General features: G+C 37.4%; 1 protein-coding gene across 1 annotated transcript; it reads right to left on the bottom strand.

Annotated features, from left to right (window-relative positions):
• Positions 1-16404: 16404 nt before the first annotated feature.
• LOC125228099 (keratin-associated protein 19-2-like) lies at positions 16405-16785 on the bottom strand. Its single transcript, XM_048132547.1, has one exon. It carries the CDS (start codon positions 16783-16785, stop codon positions 16405-16407), a length of 381 nt encoding a protein of 126 aa, XP_047988504.1.
• Between the last annotated feature and the right edge of the window lie 1684 nt (positions 16786-18469).

The following is an 18469-nucleotide window of genomic DNA, read 5'->3' on the forward strand; positions in this document are numbered from 1 at the left end:
CTGGGACACATATTGTTTTAATTAAAAATGAATCGTTTTTAAATTTTTCCCTAATTGGTATACGTGAAATAAGGATCTTTATTCACGATGGTAAGGTTAAAAATCACAAAAGTAGACCTAATAATAAGTAAGGGTAATTCTTGCAAAAAGCAAGAAAAAGTTGATTCACCCATTTTACTCTTCTAATATGATAAGGAGTACGCTGTTAAAATTATTCGGTTTGCTCATGTTACAACACCGTGTATAGCAACTCGCGGCAGGTGTCAGGCGTCACACTAGTGTGTCAGCGATGATGAAGTGCATGGACGTTCACAGGTAAAGTGCTAAGTTAGCGTGGACAATGCTTTAATATCTGTATTCTCAGATACGAAATATATCATCATTATCCTCCTTGCGTTGTCCCGGCGTACGCCATGACTTATGGGAGCCTGTGCCTTTGACAACTAATAGAATGATTTGGCATAAGCACTAATTTTACAAAAGCGTCATCTGACATTCCAACTGGAAGGGTAACTAGACCTTGTTGGAATTATTCCGGTTTCCTCACGATTTTTTCCTTCACCGAAAAGCGACTGGCAAATATCAAATGACATTTCTCGCATAAGTTCCGAAACAGTGGTACTAGCCGGGGTTCGAATCCGCGACCTCCGGATTGAAAGTCACACGCTCTCCGCTTGGCAACCAACACAGGAGATAAAAAATATACAGGGAGTAATCGTTATAACTGACAATACTTATTTTGTGTTTTCGTTAATATTTTAGTATCAATTAATTTACTATTCGGATCCGTAATGGTATGTATACACAAAAGTCGTAAATCGTCACGCCCTAGAGATTGTGATAAATCGTTATTGCCCTAATTGGATACCCGAGACATGACATGATCTGAAAATCGATTAGCACAAATTTAGCTATTGATTGGTGACGTAAGTAATCGTACTTAATAGGTATATATGTGGGCCATTTTTTTTAATAGTTATTCACCCCACTTTTTTGGATTTGGAAATTTTTATGTGTTTTTCACTCAGAATCGCGAGCTGTTTCAATTCTGATAGGAGAAAAAAAGTGTCCCAAGGTTCGGTCATTCTCCAGAACGATGTTATAATTCTAATTAACGCGTCGCTTTTTTTCCTCTTACTTTTCAATGAGTTTTATCTCAAATATAGTATCTTTTTGATCATTAAAACTTAAATCCTTATTGGGCACATTAAATATATTGACGGTTAATTAGTTAAAAATAATTTAAAATTTCTGTGGCGCGTGAATTAGAAAAACGACGTGTTATTTAGAATAGTACACTTTTCCATGACGTGTGAATTATAAAAACGACGTTTTAATTAGAATATGTTATTTTTGCTGGATGCAAAACATACAAAACGGACCCGGAAAAATAATTAGGTATAAAAAAATCTTTTTTAAATTAAAACAAAAACGTTAGTGAGCAGTCTTTTTATTACAAAAGGCAATATGGAAATAAAATAGAATTAAAACATTTTGAAAATTCTTAATAAAACATCCATTACGACAAACATAAGTAAAAATACTGATAACATTATCCAAGGATCCGTCCAGCTTGCCAAAAGCTTTCATTGGTATGGGTGTCATCGGCAGAGGGGTTGAAGAAGTAATTTCTCGAGAGTTTTTAAATGTTAATGAACTCTCAGAAAGCAATGGCTCATTCGGAATATTGCTGTTCAATATATTGGGAGATCCTCGTGTGTCGGTAGAATAAGTTGTATTCATATCGGAATTTCTTTCAGCACGACTACCCGAACGAAGATGATATCTAGAAGTCTGTAGTGCAGCAGCTGGTGATGGTAATGGATCGTTTTCATTTTGGGATTCGTTTCGTTGTGGTAACGTGATCTCTGGCTCGGATTCTACTTCCTCAATAGTCTTTAATTTTTTTGCTTTTTGCCTATAATAATAGGCACGAAATGCTTCTCTATTTCTTTGCCTTATAATTTTTTGTTTTTGAGGTGGTAGTTCATTTATTGGCAAAGCCTTTTTCTCTAGTTTTCTTTTTTGATACCTTGCTTTTTCTTTTGCTCTAAATTGTCTATACAACTCAGGATCATTTTTAATCTTTTCCCGTCTTCTACGATCTCTTTCTCTTTTTTTCTCCAGTGCATCGTTACTTTTTGGTTTTCCCATGCTAAAACGGAAGGACTTTTTAGTATGATTATAAAAAATTAATGCACTTTATTATGTAGCAGTCACATTAAACTACTATTATTGAATCAAATGACAAAAAAAAGAGTAAATGCTCATGCTTTAAATAATACGCAAGTATATACTTGAATAAGGAAACTTTAGGAACAAACACACAGACCAAGAGAAAGTTATTGTTAATAAGTAGGTATATGTAATTATGCCGCCGAAAGAAGCTGTATGCAAGTAGCTTTCAACCGGTATTATGTATTATATTTATGATGGAGATCGAAAGGGGAGGCTTATGTTCAGCAGTGGACGTCTTGTGGCTGAGATGATGATGATGATGATGGTGATGATAACGTAACTATGCATGTAGGTCAATTCTTACGGTAAGTAATTATTATTCTGTATTTAAACTATAATATAACTATACATATGACGATATTTTTCCACAAATTCTAATTAACGCGTTGATTTTGGACGCGTTAATTAGACGCGTGAATTAGGGATTCTTGAAAAACACAAAATAACTTTTTAAAGGTACATGTAATAAATCACAGAATCTAGTATCAATTAAATATTGCTACCTTTAATGTATTCTGTAACTCTCATAGCAATAAAGTTGCTGGTTGATTTTTAAAATGTAAACTTGTTAATTAGAAATTTCTTAAACCAAAACGCGTGAATTAGATACTTACGTGCGTAATCTGCGGCCTGGACACAACTGACACTACCATCCCGCACGGGGCTTTGGGCGCGACCGACTGCTTGACCGAAATGCGGTAGCGAGATCCGTGCCTACATTCAGACCACTGGTGTGGTCAAAAACGATCGCGACGCGTGATTTAGGATACGTTTCGAGACAAAGTAATTATAATTGAATTTTTTGTGGTTTATGACTGTATTGACTAGATTTTTTTTGTACAATGAAAATATATATTCTTTTGTGAAATAAACTTGTTTTCATCGGGTTTTCTTTATGTATATCATCAGGAAAAATTGGAACGTAAGTAGTTTTGGTAGTGGGACGCGACGTGTTTATTAGGAGAATGGGACTTTTAGATTTTTTTTCCACCCGAAGCCTTTTAACTATCTCTTTGAAAATTCATGTACAGCTCAATACAAATACCTTCTACGATAAAAAAATATAAACCATGATAAAATCTATGATTTTATATGGTTAAAGAGTGAAGACAAGCAAAAATGTACGTCTGGAGAATGACCGAAACCAATCCTAAAATACTACCTTCGGCAACATTGAAAATTTTTACAAGTGTTATGTATATTTATTTAAAAATAATTTTCCATCGAAATTCTAATTTTGGTTTAGCGTCCAGAGCCTGTTTTTAGCGGATTATTGCTATGGTAAATCCAGTAAATCCGCAGCTATAAAGAAAACTTGCCATAACTTCATTCTTTATTACATTAAGTATATTTTAAGATGACATAAGTCAATATTATTATATTGGGTTGGCACAAAAGTAATGACACACTCTACAAAACTCTATACATTTCCTTTCTTAAGTTAATTGTTTTCGATAATATTCTAGTATATTGTAGAACATTCTAGGTACTTCTAATGTGAGGTCATATAAAGCCGCCCTCGTGATTGGTTTAGTTAGATTGAAATAAAATGGACGAGCGACAAGTTCGAACACTTTACTTATACGAGTACTTGTTAGGCCACAGTGCGCGGGCTGCGGCTGACAATATCAACACTGCATTGGGCGCTGGAAGTACAAGCCATGCCACGGTGTCCAGATGGTTTGACCGTTTTAAATCAGGAGACAGGAGCCTTGAAAGTCAATCACGCTCAGGGCGACCACCTGCATTCAATGATGACGATTTACGCCGCGAACTACAGTCGAATCCTGATGCTACTACTCGTGAATTAGCGGAAGCACTTAACTACAGTCACCACGCTGTGGAATACCATCTGCATGAGCTTGGGTATCGAAAAGTTTTGGCTCGATGGGTACCGCACATCCTTACTGACGCCAGTCGTGCAGTCCGTGTCGCCATCTGTCAATCACTTTTGCTGCGACCCCGACGTAAAGAGTTTTTGACTGATCTGGTTACGGGAGATGAATCATGGATTTATTATGAGAACGATACACGTCGTGCTTTTTGGCTGCCTCGAGAAGAAGCGCCACCAACTCAACCGAAGCTGAGTCAAAAGAACCGCTTAAAAGTTTTGCTTTGTTGTTTCTGGGACTCGCAAGGCATGCTGTTTCATGAATAACACAATGAAACTGTAAACGCTAACAAATATTCAACACAGCTCAGCGAACTATCTTCTGCTAGCAAGAAAAAATGACGAAGACGAGCCACTGTAATTTTACTACATAATAACGCTCGACCTCATGTCGCATCTACCATTCGCCAACAGTTGCAGAACTTGGGCTGGGAGACGATACCCCACCCACCTTATTCTCCAGACCTCGCACCATCAGACTTTCATTTGTTTAGAGCCCTGAAACGACATTTGCGGGGTAAACAATTCAATGATTTCCATGATGTACAGGTGGAGTTAAACAACTTTTTCGAGGCACAGCCATCAGAGTTCTGGGCGAAAGGCATCCAAACTTTGCCGGATCGTTGGCAAGAAGTCATAGATGCTAATGGTGATTACATCATCGACTAAGCTTTCTGTATTGTAATAATAATAAAAAATATAAAACGTAAACCAAGTGTCTCATTACTTTTGTGCCAACCCAATACAGTTGGACACTTATAACTGAGCACCAAAAGTTGTCCGGGGGAAAGAACCAATTTTTGAAATCATTTTTATGGTTAAACGAGACGCAGCAAGACGAACAAACGTGTCGTAACTAGGGTTTGCAATCCGGATATTCGAATATCCGAATTATTCGAATATCCGCCAATATTTTTATCCGAAAATATTCGAATAATCCAAGTGAAATTATCCGGATAAACGGATAATTTCTATAAACATTATTTTTTATTTATAAGTAATATATTTAATAGATAGACGTCACTGAAACCAATTTCGATCAATTCTTAATACGGACAATGTTATTGCTAACAAGTTAAAACCTATTTATCTTCAAAATCAAACTAATATTTACAAAACAAAGAAAGCATTCGTGGACAAGAAGTAAGCAGAATGCCTCACCCCACGCACTCAGTTCTTATCAAATATTCGATTAATTGGATGATTTAAAAAAACAGAAAAACGTTCAAGTAATTTTAATATGAAAACGTTACCCCAACCTACTTTCATTACTGCTAATAGCTAACGTGAAGTTATCTGTAAAACCGTACTTAATAAGGGAGATTTATACCTAGATTTCCTGGTCCCTTGTTTTTTTGAAATTGAAATTTAGCGCCTCACTCCGAATTTAGCTGTTATCAGTTCTGTTACGTATGCATGTACTAGTATAGGTTAAAATAAGGTGTCATCGCGAATAAACGTCAGTGCGTATCCGAGCAGCAATCGTTTCACTCATCCCGTCCCGATACTTAACAGTGGCGACGAGGATCCAGGCAATCGAGGAGGATCGAGGAGGCAGGAGGAGGAGGAGGCAGGCAGGATCGAGGATCAAGGAGGAGGCAGGCAGGAGGAGGTGGAGGAGTTCCATGGCAATTTAGTACGCCAGAATTCCCTCCGCTTCACTAAGAAATATAAGGCATTTTCCTTTTAAGTCCTTAGTTACATTCATACACAAAAATCGGTCTAATTACTACTTATACTTTGAAATCTTAGTCGATCTACTGATCAGCTTGGAAACTAAAAAACCCATCAAATTGCTGCCGAGCAATTTGAGGCGTTTTGGATTTGAATATTTAAATAAGTTCGCTTTTGTACCTCCTCCTTCTTCATTTTTTAAAATTTTATGTCTTGTATATTTTATGTTGGTGGTACAATACTTATTTATCGCCTTTCCCCTTCCATTGGTACTTTTGTACCAGCCACTGTGCAACTAAAGTCTAAAATGATCCACACCTGGATAGGAAGTGTCTTCGACTAATTGGTCTTCTCTTTTTTTGGTTATTCTGTTTTGAACGAGTACCTATGCTCAGTTGCTCATTCCTGTTCTAAGACCCTAACCAGGACGCTTTTGTTTAGAACCTACGAAAAGAGTTTTCAACTTTTTATATTAAGTATCCGATCCGGTCCTAGATGGCATCTGGTACGGGCGTAGGCATTTATGCAATTTTTTTTTTTTTTTTTTTTTTTTTAATACCTCAGGAGTCCCCGCACTAGGCTAGGCCTGTATCGCGGGAGACCAGATGCTTAAGTTGAATGTCATGCAATGACGATGAAGGAAAGAAAATATATATTACGGATAGATACAGTAAATTACAGAAAGTTACAATTATGTTAGTTGGTATACATTCAATTTACATAATTTACCTATTAGACTATATGTGTAGTAAGTAACCAGGTAGGCTTGACATTTTAGCAATTTTCTTCCAATTTAGTTAGTTATATTTATTACATGTGTGATAATATTAAACAATTTTCAAGAGTAATGTCTCAGTCTCGTTATAGTCGAGTGATAACAACCAGTTATAGAGTAATCTTTTAGCTACATGCACAGTACAACCAATCAAATCGCTCTGGAATTTTACGGCCGTGTTGTATATAAGAGAGCTGAGGACGTCACCAAAACGACGCCCAAAAGCAGTGTTAACCCACGGGATTGGCAACTTGAAGACGCGTTTTTCCAGTAATTTAGGATAGATTTCGGTCTTAGCGGCGCTTTTGTGGATTGACATACAGATAACTAGTGCCAGTGACTAGTGCCACTGTCTTTTAAGCCGAGACATACGCAATAATTACCTGTGTACATAAGAATATAGTTAGACAAACCCAAGGAAAGAATATCTATATACTCAGCGACAGTCAGGCGGCACTCAAAGCCTTCACCTCGCCCAGAGGTGACTCTTGACTGGTATTAAACGGCATCCAAGCTCTTAACAAGCTTGGAAGGCAAAACAAGGTGCAACTGGTATGGATACCTGGGCACGATGGCTTCATTGGCAATGAAAATGCTGATGAACTTGCCAAGACCAGGTCTGAAGACAACGTCACAAGGAACCATTAAAACGGCTATGAAGGACCATACAAAGGCTAATCACCAAAAAGAGTGGGATGCCCTGGTAAGTCTGAAGCATTCAAAGCTCTTTATGCGGAGGGTAGAATCTGGATGGAGCAAAAAGCTAGGAAAGCTAGGCAAAAGACAACTCCAAATTATAACGGGGGTGTTCACAGGCCATTACGGGATCAAAGGAATGTTGGCCAAGATGGGACACGCTGACTACACAGATTGTCGCATGTGCGGCGAAGAGGAAGAGACCGTCAGACATCTAATGTGTGAATGTCACGCCCTCGCCAGACAAAGAATGAAGAACTTTGGAGCAGGCTACCTAGTACCAAAGGACATCAGAGAGCTACCCATAAGCCTCATCATCCGATACGTGGAGATGGTCGAGAAGCTCCTGAATAGCTGAAGGATCTTAAGATCTAAGAGGGTAATTGCACAAAAGATCCCGATGGGTCGAAGTGTATCCGGAAGGGCCCCGCAGATTTAAGATAAGATGAGTATCTGATCCGATCGAGCGAAGGACCGACTCCTATACATTCTCGAAATCATTCAAGGCAACATCTTTGATTTTTGCCTTTGACATCCTTCCTATATCCGATATCGGAACGGATAATATGACAACGCTGTATCGCCTATAACCATCATCATATCCAATGATGTTGTCTCACGTTCCACTCTACACAAGCCATTCTCTCTACCATCCATTTCCAAGGTAAAGGTGTTGTCAGAAAAACTTCTCGTTATACCTAACACCTAACTAATCACTACTACTAACTGTCTTATATCGACAGCTCACTATCTGATTGCAAGATTCTAGTCATAGAACTAAAGATAGAGAGCTAGGTGTGTTTTAATTTCTACAGTTTGCTGATTTACGCAAAAAATAAATAAAAATGTAGGTAAATTTCGCATTATGGCGCTCATCTATCTCAGCCGTTATCAATTCCACGCTTATACGCACCTGTAACATTAATTTTGTTCCATTTAATAAATTATCCGAAATTATCCGAATTATTCGAATATTCGAATAATAAACATTGTATTATCCGAATTATTCGAATATTAAAAATCCGTCGGATAATGCAAACTCTAGCGACATGACCATTCAGGTTCGTTTCTGCATTTAGACAATCATGACACAAGTGTCACACCTTGCTGGATTGGTCCGCCCCACACAAAAATATCTAATTTACATTTTGGTGGTGAACAAATTGAGGGCAGTAACGTTTTGGTTTCTATTTGAAAAGTATTTATTACATGTTAAAAGTTTATTATTTCAAGTAGAAAATAATAGAAAAATAAATAAAAGGCTTTATTTTTGATTTTATTTTTTATTTTTGTGGGTAGACCAATTTTGGTGGCGACCATGTCATTGAAATCGTAATTTCTCTAAAACTACATATTATTATTATAATGAAAGGTCATTGATACATAACAATGGTAATAATTAGTTATGTAACATCAGTACATAATTTCAACAAAAATTACAAAACTAAAAAAAATCCACCAAAATTAGGCAAATTTCGAGTATGTTGAAATTCACCCAAAAAGACCTCGCGATTCTGAGTATGAATTGCGTAAAAAATATCTATGTTGCAAAAAAGTGGGGTGAACAACTTTGAAAAAAAAAATGGCCCATCTCTTCTTCTTAATAAAGGTAGAGAACACATACATTACATTACATTTATTAATTTGCTTACAATATGTATTTCCAAAAGTAGGCAGAGCACCAATGTTGAAATCCAGTCTCACTCTTAGCAATTAAGGGTGTGAAAGAAATAGTAGATTGTGTTACTAGGAAACAAAATTATAAATTAACAGAGATGGCGTCAATTGGATTCTGAACAAAGCAGAGTATGTGCAACTGTGCATTTGGCTACGTACCTTGACCAGGCCCCGTAGCCGAATGGCATCTCTGTGACGCCATTCGTGACGTGCAATCTATTCCTATCGCTCATGCGTATTGGCGCGACAGGGCCAGGGTACGTAGCTGACTGGAACAAACGCTCACAAAACGAAACGCTCTTAGTTATCTATCTCTATCGCTCTTGCGTATTGGCGTGACGAGCCAGACTACCTTTCGCGGCGTTTCGTTTTCGCGTCGTGCCGCAGAAATGCCATTCGGCTACGGCACCAGACTGCATTTCTGCGGCGCTTGTCGGCGCAATAGAACTCAATGTCGACTGCTCGCGTGCGGTCCGTTTGTTAATGTAGGTAAGAATTTAGAATGGCGGCATTTTACGAACATCAAAGGAGTGAACCTTCTGTACTTGTACTATTATACAGTGTGTATTTTTAATATTATCACATATCCTCCCCCTCAACGCCTTGTTCCAGATCTGTCCCAGACAAGTTAAACTGTAACTAACAAACTGAAGCATAACTGAAGCATCGCTCGCAGACGTTCCTGCATGATAAAAAACAAATTTAACAAACTGAAGGTTATTAATTCAGTAGCATTTTTGGACAACGGGGTTCCAGGGGGTTAAAGGGTAATTAGCTTTCATACTAAATAATTCAGCACGTAATGTATTGCTACTTTATTTTTGTTCAAATACGTCGTACTTCGCTGCCTTGACATAAAAACTGTCAATTATTTCCTCGTCTTCAAGATGTCAAATACTTGCACGCAATACATCGTTTCTCAATATTTTTTAAAATTAATTTCACTCTGGTAGTTAGGAGGTTAGGACCTGAGTTATAATTATGTGTATGGGTTTTCAGTTCTAAAACATTGGTCTAGTTAAAGTTTGCGGTTATATCAAATACACACTGTATATTCTGTGCCCTGACCAGGATTCTGCGTAGAGAAGAGTCCGCCTCAATACGCCGCAGCCGGTCAGCGGTTATCAAAAACCGGCGTAATTGATTTTTTCGCGGCGTCAAGCGCAAATGGCTTACGTCGGCCATATTGAATTAGTGCGTACTACACTGTCAGGACAGGAGATGTATGGACACGTGCGTCGCCAACTTTTTTTTATTTTGACAGGTTCTACTTATCTGCGACATTGTTATCCAGCAATCAACATCGTACTTGTGACAGCTAGGTAACATACCTATTATTTTCAGTTTTGTTTTTCATTATCATTTATGTCGATTAACTCAAACGTCTCAAACTTCGAAATCAATTTTATTTTATGGTTGATTAATACTCATATAAAAAAATATTTATAATCTGAGAGATAAACTTCAAAGAAGAATGGATTTAATAGATTTTGAAGTTAAGTGACAATTTTTCCTGTCGTATCTGATCTACGGCTAATTGAAGCCTGGGGTGCGCTTGGCAACTAAGCAAAAAAAATCTTAAGCACTAGTTTCTACGAATAAACCAAGTTCTCCAATTTTAAGCCATAGTTCGAACCTGCTACCGCTAGACTGAAAGTTACACACCTTTAAACTCACTTTTAAGATTCATTTTTAATTGTAAGCTTTCCGTACACATTTTACCATGGAAAAAAATCCGATTTTACTTACAGCATCATCCTCCTTGCGTTATCCCGGCATTTGCAACGGCTCATGCGAGCATGGGGTATTGGGGTCCGCTTTGACAACTAATCCCAAGATTTGACGTAGACGCTATTAGTTTTATGAAAGCGACTGCCATCTGACCTTCCAACCCGAAGGGTAACTAGGCCTTATTGGAATTAGTCCGGTTTCCTCACGATGTTTTCCTTCACCGAAAAGCGACTGGCAAATATCAAAGGATATTTAAGGACACGTACGAGCCGGGGTTCGAACCCGCGACTTCCGGATTGAAAGTCGTATGCTCTTACCGCTAGGCCACCAGCGCTTTTACTTATTGCATTTATTTAAAATTTTATTTAATGCAAAAAGGTTTAATTCGCCACTCCATCGTCCCCTGTTCCTCGGACTTCATAAACTTAATTCATAATCACTTGGATGATCGACCTGTCCCACTAATGGACGTTGTTTTTGCCCCGATTTTTCGTTATTTTTCAATAATTGCATTATGCATGTCACTCTTGCGTAGCTCGTATTACGGGAAAGTTTGAGGGGCGCAGGCAAATGAGGGGAAACTGCACTTTTTGTGATTACTAGTGACATGTTTTTTTTTTAAATTAGGTACTTAATAAACGGAAGATGCACCTAAGTTGACAATCTTTTAGTTAAATCCCCAACTAGCAAAATATAGTTATATAAAAGTTGCGACAACGTTTTTTTATGCAACTTCTAGTCAAATACGTTGGTCATATAAACGTAAAGAAAATGTTTGTAATACGCGGAAGGGGCGCAAATTATACAACTTATTGGTCGGATTTATAAAGATTAAATAAAGGTTTTTATGGCGACTTAAACCGTTTATTAACGGTATTGTAAAGGTTTAGGAATGACCAAAAAGTCGTATAAAGAGTACAATGAAAAACTTTAAGTGACCAAAATATCAAATATGTTTTATAACTGATCATTTTGTTTTATATGAGGTTTAGTGTAACCTTTACTCAATGCTTACCTGACGTTCAAGTTACATACGTATTTTGGATAAAACCTCTTAGATTTCTTTTCGACTCGTGGTTCGTGGTGTGTTGTGTGTGTAAAAAAAGAATACAAGGTAAGTTTACTTTTTTGTACTTAATTGAAATTATTGTTTTATATTGAGAGTTTGCATATTTCTCGTAAGTTGAATTCGTGTGGGAAGGTCACTTTGTCGCTAAACTATATGACGATATACAGTTTTTAACTATAGCGCTCTTAATTTATTCGAAATATTTGCAATTTGTAACAATCATTCTTAATATTTTTTTATCGTTAAGAGTAGCCATTTCGGTACAAGTTGTGGATTTATACTTATACGACTACAATATAACTTTAAGTTAAGTAAATGTTTTTTTAACGACTACAATTGTCCGCCATTACTAATGTTTTGAGGTTCCCTAGAAACTAGGAAAACCAATCGACATAACAATCGTATCTTCCATTTTTGATTGTGATATCTCTTAAATTTGCTTTGAATTATTTGTTTGTTTTAGAAAATGAAAATGGTGGTGATTTTAGATGTAGACCAGTTTCTGACAAAAAACGACTGATGTTTTATAATATTAACTTAAAACCTTTTTAAAAACGTATGATGTTTTATGTATAACTGTAACCTAAAATCAACTGAAAAACATTTATAGTTAAATAAAAGAAATATAACAGGTTTGTTATTAACTCAAGGTTTTTTAAAGTTTTTGTTTAACTTTAATATAACCAACTGTTGAATAAATGGTAGATAATCGTCACACTGATATCATTTTGTCATATTGAAGTTATCCTTTAATACCTTAATATCTTATTTTATTTTAATAAGACTGGATTTTTGAAAACTAACTCACTAATTAATTATGAATTTTTCTCTAGTGTATGTTTACAAAAACTCACATAATTATAGAGCTGAATTAGTCGATCTTATTTGTAAAGTTATCTAAACAGTGTCGAGTAAGTTAACTTAACACCAACTAATATAGCAAATATACCTACTTAAAAAAGAAATGCTTAACCAATTAAATAATTTTAACTAATAAAAAATAGTCCATTTGTAATAACCATTTATTACAAATGGAATGGTACCTACTGTATCACGTACCTACGCCTCGCCTGACCGGTTCTTGTTTTGCTCGGCCGGCCGGTGTGTGATACTGCTAACGTGACGCGCTCAGTACCTATTATTAGTATGTTATTTAGGATGTAAGTATTTATCTGTACATTTATTTACTTTTTACGTTGCGGAATGGAGTATCGAGGCAAACCTCGATGTTTTAGCGATGCTTTTTAAAATATTAATTATGTATGGTGTTTTGAAAAAAAAATATTAATTATGTATTTTGTGGTGTTTAAGTGAAAAAAAAAATAGACATTACTGCACTATTTACATAAATAACTTACATGAATAACGCCATCAGCATGTAACTGTACTTTTATATATTCTGTGCATAAACCAGAATCGCTCTAAGGGTCTAAGTTGCTCTAAACAATGAACGTAATGAGTTCTAGTTATAACATTTGTCGCTAGATGTCTCTGACTGTATGTTAGATGTCGCTATCGTTTGGCCTTCTTGGTTTACACTAGTTAGCAGTGTTGTAAAAGAACGATGGTTTTTTTATCACTATTAACTAATTTTTGTAATTGTTCTTACTAATACCAGTAAGAACGATGATATATTAATAATGAAGTCGGTAAAGACGCTGACAACACGGTGTGTTCAGTCAAAGGAAATAGTAAATTCGACGTACTTTGGATATGTTTAGGAAAATTTACGATTGAGGGCGTGAAAAACAATTATATGCCGTAGTGCAAGTTGTTCGCTAGATGTCACTGTTACTTTTAGTTAAATCAGACCCTTGAAAGTGCTTAAATTGAAACCCATTTGAATAAATAATATTTTGATTCTTGACTCTTCAACCATCACGTCTTTGACGACCGGTCTGGCTCAGTCGGTAGTGATCCTGCCTGCTGAGCCGCGATCCTGGGTTCGAATCCCGGTAAGGGCATTTGTTTGTGTGATGAGCACAGACATTTGTTCCTGAGTCATGGATGTTTTCTATGTATATAAGTATGTATTTATCTATTTAAGTATGTATATCGTCGCTTAGCACCCATAGTACAAGCTTTGCTTAGTTTGGGGCTAAGTTGATCTGTGTAAGGTGTCCCCAATATTTATTTATTTAAGGGTAAGTGCTTACGCCGTGGCTTGCGTGAACGACGGTCGCGCGACGGTAGCGCGACAGCGATGCGACGCGACGAAATCAAACCTTCGATCTCTATGGAAGTATGCGATGCAACGCGTCGCGCGACGGTCGCGCGACCGTCGCCCACGCAAGACACGACGTTACGGTGGCGTCGGGTCGCAACCTTCCCGAATGAAGGTTGAGGGAGGCGATGGCTGAGATACGCGTCATACTCGTGAACGGGTGCTGTCTGAGAAGACTGGTCTGTTTACGCTACCGGGAGCTATTAAAACGAAAACTTTAATCCTGATTTATATCACACACTTACTTTGGTTCTCGTTTGTTTCTTTGTTTCTTTTTTTGGTTAATATTTTAATTACATGATTTTGACTCTTGGAGACCCCATACACCTCTGAGGATAAATAGATTTAAGTATACTACGAGTATATATGTTATCTTAAGTTATCACATTTAGAGTCACTTTTGTACCTCTAAAGTAATTTTAGACTTGGATTTTTATGTCTGTTTGTACCTACTTTTTATATTACGAGTATGTGTAGTTTTAGTTGTAATTCCACTTGAAGAGACCTTATACATCTCTAATAAATTGTAGTATCGTTATACATTAGGTAAAATTAGTATTGTATCAATTTTAATTTTAATTCAAATATAAAAATTATGTTTAAATGTGTGTGACGAGTAAAAGTGCCCCTGTGGCCTATTTGCTGACTGTTTGTTTTGAATTTTGAGTAGCCGCCTTATGGACACCTGCAACGTAAGCTCTTTTTCGGAGCCTTAACTCTAAGATCCGGTCGGAAATACAACTTCCAGCTCACTGTAAGTATAGTGTAGATATCCTATATTTCAGGGAAGGAAAATATCATCCGGATTGTTATGACTTTAGATACATAAACGTATGTAACGTATGTTACACAAGTAATATGCAGCACATATTACGCGACTAACTTCGCAACCAAGTCATATCATCAACTAGTTAGCGTTTAATTAGGTTTCTCAATACACATACGTTTTGGTCAGCATGGGCCATTGCACAGCTTAGTTTTACAGCGGAGGGATTGGAGTAAAAAACGCTCTATGTGTAGTATACCTAATAAGAGATTGTCTCAAATGTGGCTGCTAAGTTTTTAAATGAAATATGAAATACTAGCTTTTGCCCGCGGCTTCGATCGCGTTAGAAAGAGATAAAAAGTAGCCTATGTCACTCTCCATCCCTTCAATTATCTCCACTTAAAAAATCACGTCAATTCGTTGCTCCGTGTTGCCGTGAAAGACGGAAAAACAAACAGACACACACACTTTCCCATTTATAATATTAGTATGGACTAACCGCCTGATGGGAAGCAGTCATTAGCTAGCAGTCATGGACATAATCAACATCAGACGAACCACTTATACGATGCCTACCTGTGCGAACTCCAAGTCATGACGCAAAGGAAGATGTTCTGGGAAAAAACGGGCAACAGGCCCGTTATATACGGCTAAGCCTATATTAATGTAATAAGCAGAGGGAGGAAGTGCTCATGGCAAAAGTCAAACGTCAATAGAGTTGGAATGGAACGTTCAATTTTCTGTGCGCAATGCACGAATGCCAAAAACCTTTTGTTACTTTTCTACTGCGTGTCAAAGTCAAGCGACTACGCTACATTAAGCTGCGATAATGTTCAACCAGGGATGCATAAAGTTGCGGCGTTATGCAGTGGACACAGGCAGGACATCCCGGACCCCCCCCCCATACTTTCCCCTCCCCCCTATAATATGAGACGCGGGACTTTTACTTTGTAATTGTTTGGACGTGTTTATACGTCCCTTGAGGGTCGGTGCGTAACGTAATGAAGATGATTGTGACCTTGTACCTGTTTTTATTAGGAGAATTAATAATTTATAAACCACACTCGCCTGCGCCAAATACGACGACAGTGCCAGACCACATTTTATTGCACTAGGTATATTAACACTACCGTCTCTATTAATTTTTCAAATAGCTGTGGGGCTAGGGAGAACCTATCCCTGTACGGCAAGCGAGGCGATGGATCTGCATGGGTCACCCGAAATGCGCACTTGTTAATAACCTAACCACAAAATTAAAATTTTGAAAAAACCCCCGACCGCGACATAGTTGACCGATTTTCATGAAACATGGCTAAGAACACTCCCGACTAACTCAGCTTTCAGACAAAAAAAACTAAATCAAAATCGATTCATCCGTTCGTGAGCTACGATGCCACAGACAGACACACACACAGACAGACAAACAGACAGACAGACAGACAGACAGACAGACAGACGGACAGACAGACAGACAGACAGACACGTCAAACTTAATAACACCCCTTCGTTTTTGCGTCGGGGGTTAAAAACAGATTCACATAAAATAAAAAAAGCGGTAAAACTATAAATGAACACAGAATAAATATTTTTATCAATTTTAAGAATACATATCAAACGATAATTGATCCACATAAGTACATATTAAATTCGTTTTATAAATATTTTACCAACCGCCGTAACCACCGAGAAGGCCGCGTCCGTAACCACCATAGCCCGCCCCGTAACCAGCGCCATATCCACCGTAGCCAGCTAAACCGCCGTAGCCAGTCTTGTAGTCAACACGATGAACGTGAGAAGTCGCCTGGTCGTATCCCAGGCCTCTGTGACCAGCATAGCCGAGACCAGTTCCATAGCCCAGACTAGGGTAACCAGCATAGCCCAGGGCAGCGTTATGGCCTAATCCGGCGTAACCAGCTGCATAACCAAGACCCGCGCCGTAACCAAGGGCACTAGGACCGTAACCAAGTCCAGAGCCAATGTTATATTCCACACCAGCGTAGGCTAACCCAAACAGGCAAGCGATAATTGCAATCTTAGTAAACATCTTGCTGTTTCAAATATTAATATCTGAATGACTTGAAATTCAATTTCTTCGTTTTATATACGTATAATTTAGGAAATTCTCGAGGATTTAGATGTTATTCCAGTGACTTAGCTAGTGCAGGTGCTTTGATTGTAAACCGCTAACTCGACAGCATAAGGGTGCGAATTGAAATGCCAAGGACAAAAAAATGTTTTGTATGATGCTTGTTCTGTCATTTTTACAGTAAAAATAATATATTAGTACGCTGGTGGACCAAGTTTCTCAGTAGAATAGAGGACACTATGATAATGATGATGAATAAATTCCATCCTTTATCCTTTCATGGGCCTTAGTCTCATATTATCTCTAATCCATTACCATTTATAATTCATAAAATTAATAAATTTTTTGCACGTTTATTATAAAACTCGGGGTCTTTTAATATTGGTTTTGCCAAGCACACTTGCCTCGTCGTTTTGTGAGCTCAATCATAATATTTTAATTGTGAACGAACCGTGAAGTACATCTAGGCACAACATTACTTTCTGTCGAACATTTGCCTAATTACCAATTATTTTGCAAATAAAATGTTAAAAATAGCCTTGAATCTGTTAATTAGATGTAAATGATTTTACTGTACCTACAAAAGGAATTTTTGAAAATATTCTAGTGAAGGGTTGATGGACTTGGTGAGTTGGTACTTTTGAAAATCTGAAATATTTATTATGAACATTACGAATCCAGAGCTAAACGGCTTTTTTCACACAAAATGTGGGAGAATAATTTTGATACTGATTGGGCATCAAATACTACCCTAATGTTTCACTGTAGACTACTTATTTAGAAGGTTTTGGTGAGGTATTCCGTAAGAACCATTGTAGTAATGTAATAGTGTTAGGCCGTTTTCACATTATCCGATCCGATATCGGATGTAGGAAGGATGTAAAATGTAAGATGTATGCGCTTCCAGGTCTTTATTTATGTATTTAATAGATCATTATTACTAAAAAATGATATAAAACGCAAAAATTGCGGATTTAATGCAGATGGCACTCTCCTACAACAGTTTTTGTCCGAGGCACCATCGAACTGCCGATATCGGCAGGACGCTTCCGACATTTTTGGCATGCCGGACCCCCCGCCAGCTGTCGGCCGATAATATTTGTGTGTGTGCGTATATAATGTAGGTATACTTAGGTATACGTTTGTAGTAGTTTATTCACTCTTGAGTATTTTTATGCTTGTTATTTTAATTTTACAATAAAATATTTGAAATTATAGTGCTTATAATTATTAAATATAAAACTTTTTAAAAATATTTTTGATACTAAATCATACTTCATTGATTTGGAACAATGCGTTTTATCGGACCGACATCCGACACCATCGGAAGCGTTGATCGGATATAGGATGTCGGTCCGACACCCAATATCGGATCGGATAATGTGAAAACGGCCTTACGCAGTGGTTTTTGTCATTTTTCAAGAAAAAAACATAGATTATAAACAATTACTTAATTAGGATAATGGGTAAACTACGAAGTGTGTTGTAGTTAAGAGTTAAAATACCTATAACACGAAAGCATAACTTAACCCGGACACTCCAGAACAAGACGACGTCAGAACGGCGTCCGCGCAATATTACCTGCCAACAGCTTGTTAACAGAAGGACGTAAGCGCCAAGGGGGTTGTATGGAGATGCGTCG

Source organism: Leguminivora glycinivorella, chromosome 7 (genome assembly GCF_023078275.1).
Source record: "Leguminivora glycinivorella isolate SPB_JAAS2020 chromosome 7, LegGlyc_1.1, whole genome shotgun sequence".
Classification (NCBI taxonomy): Eukaryota; Metazoa; Arthropoda; class Insecta; order Lepidoptera; family Tortricidae; genus Leguminivora; species Leguminivora glycinivorella.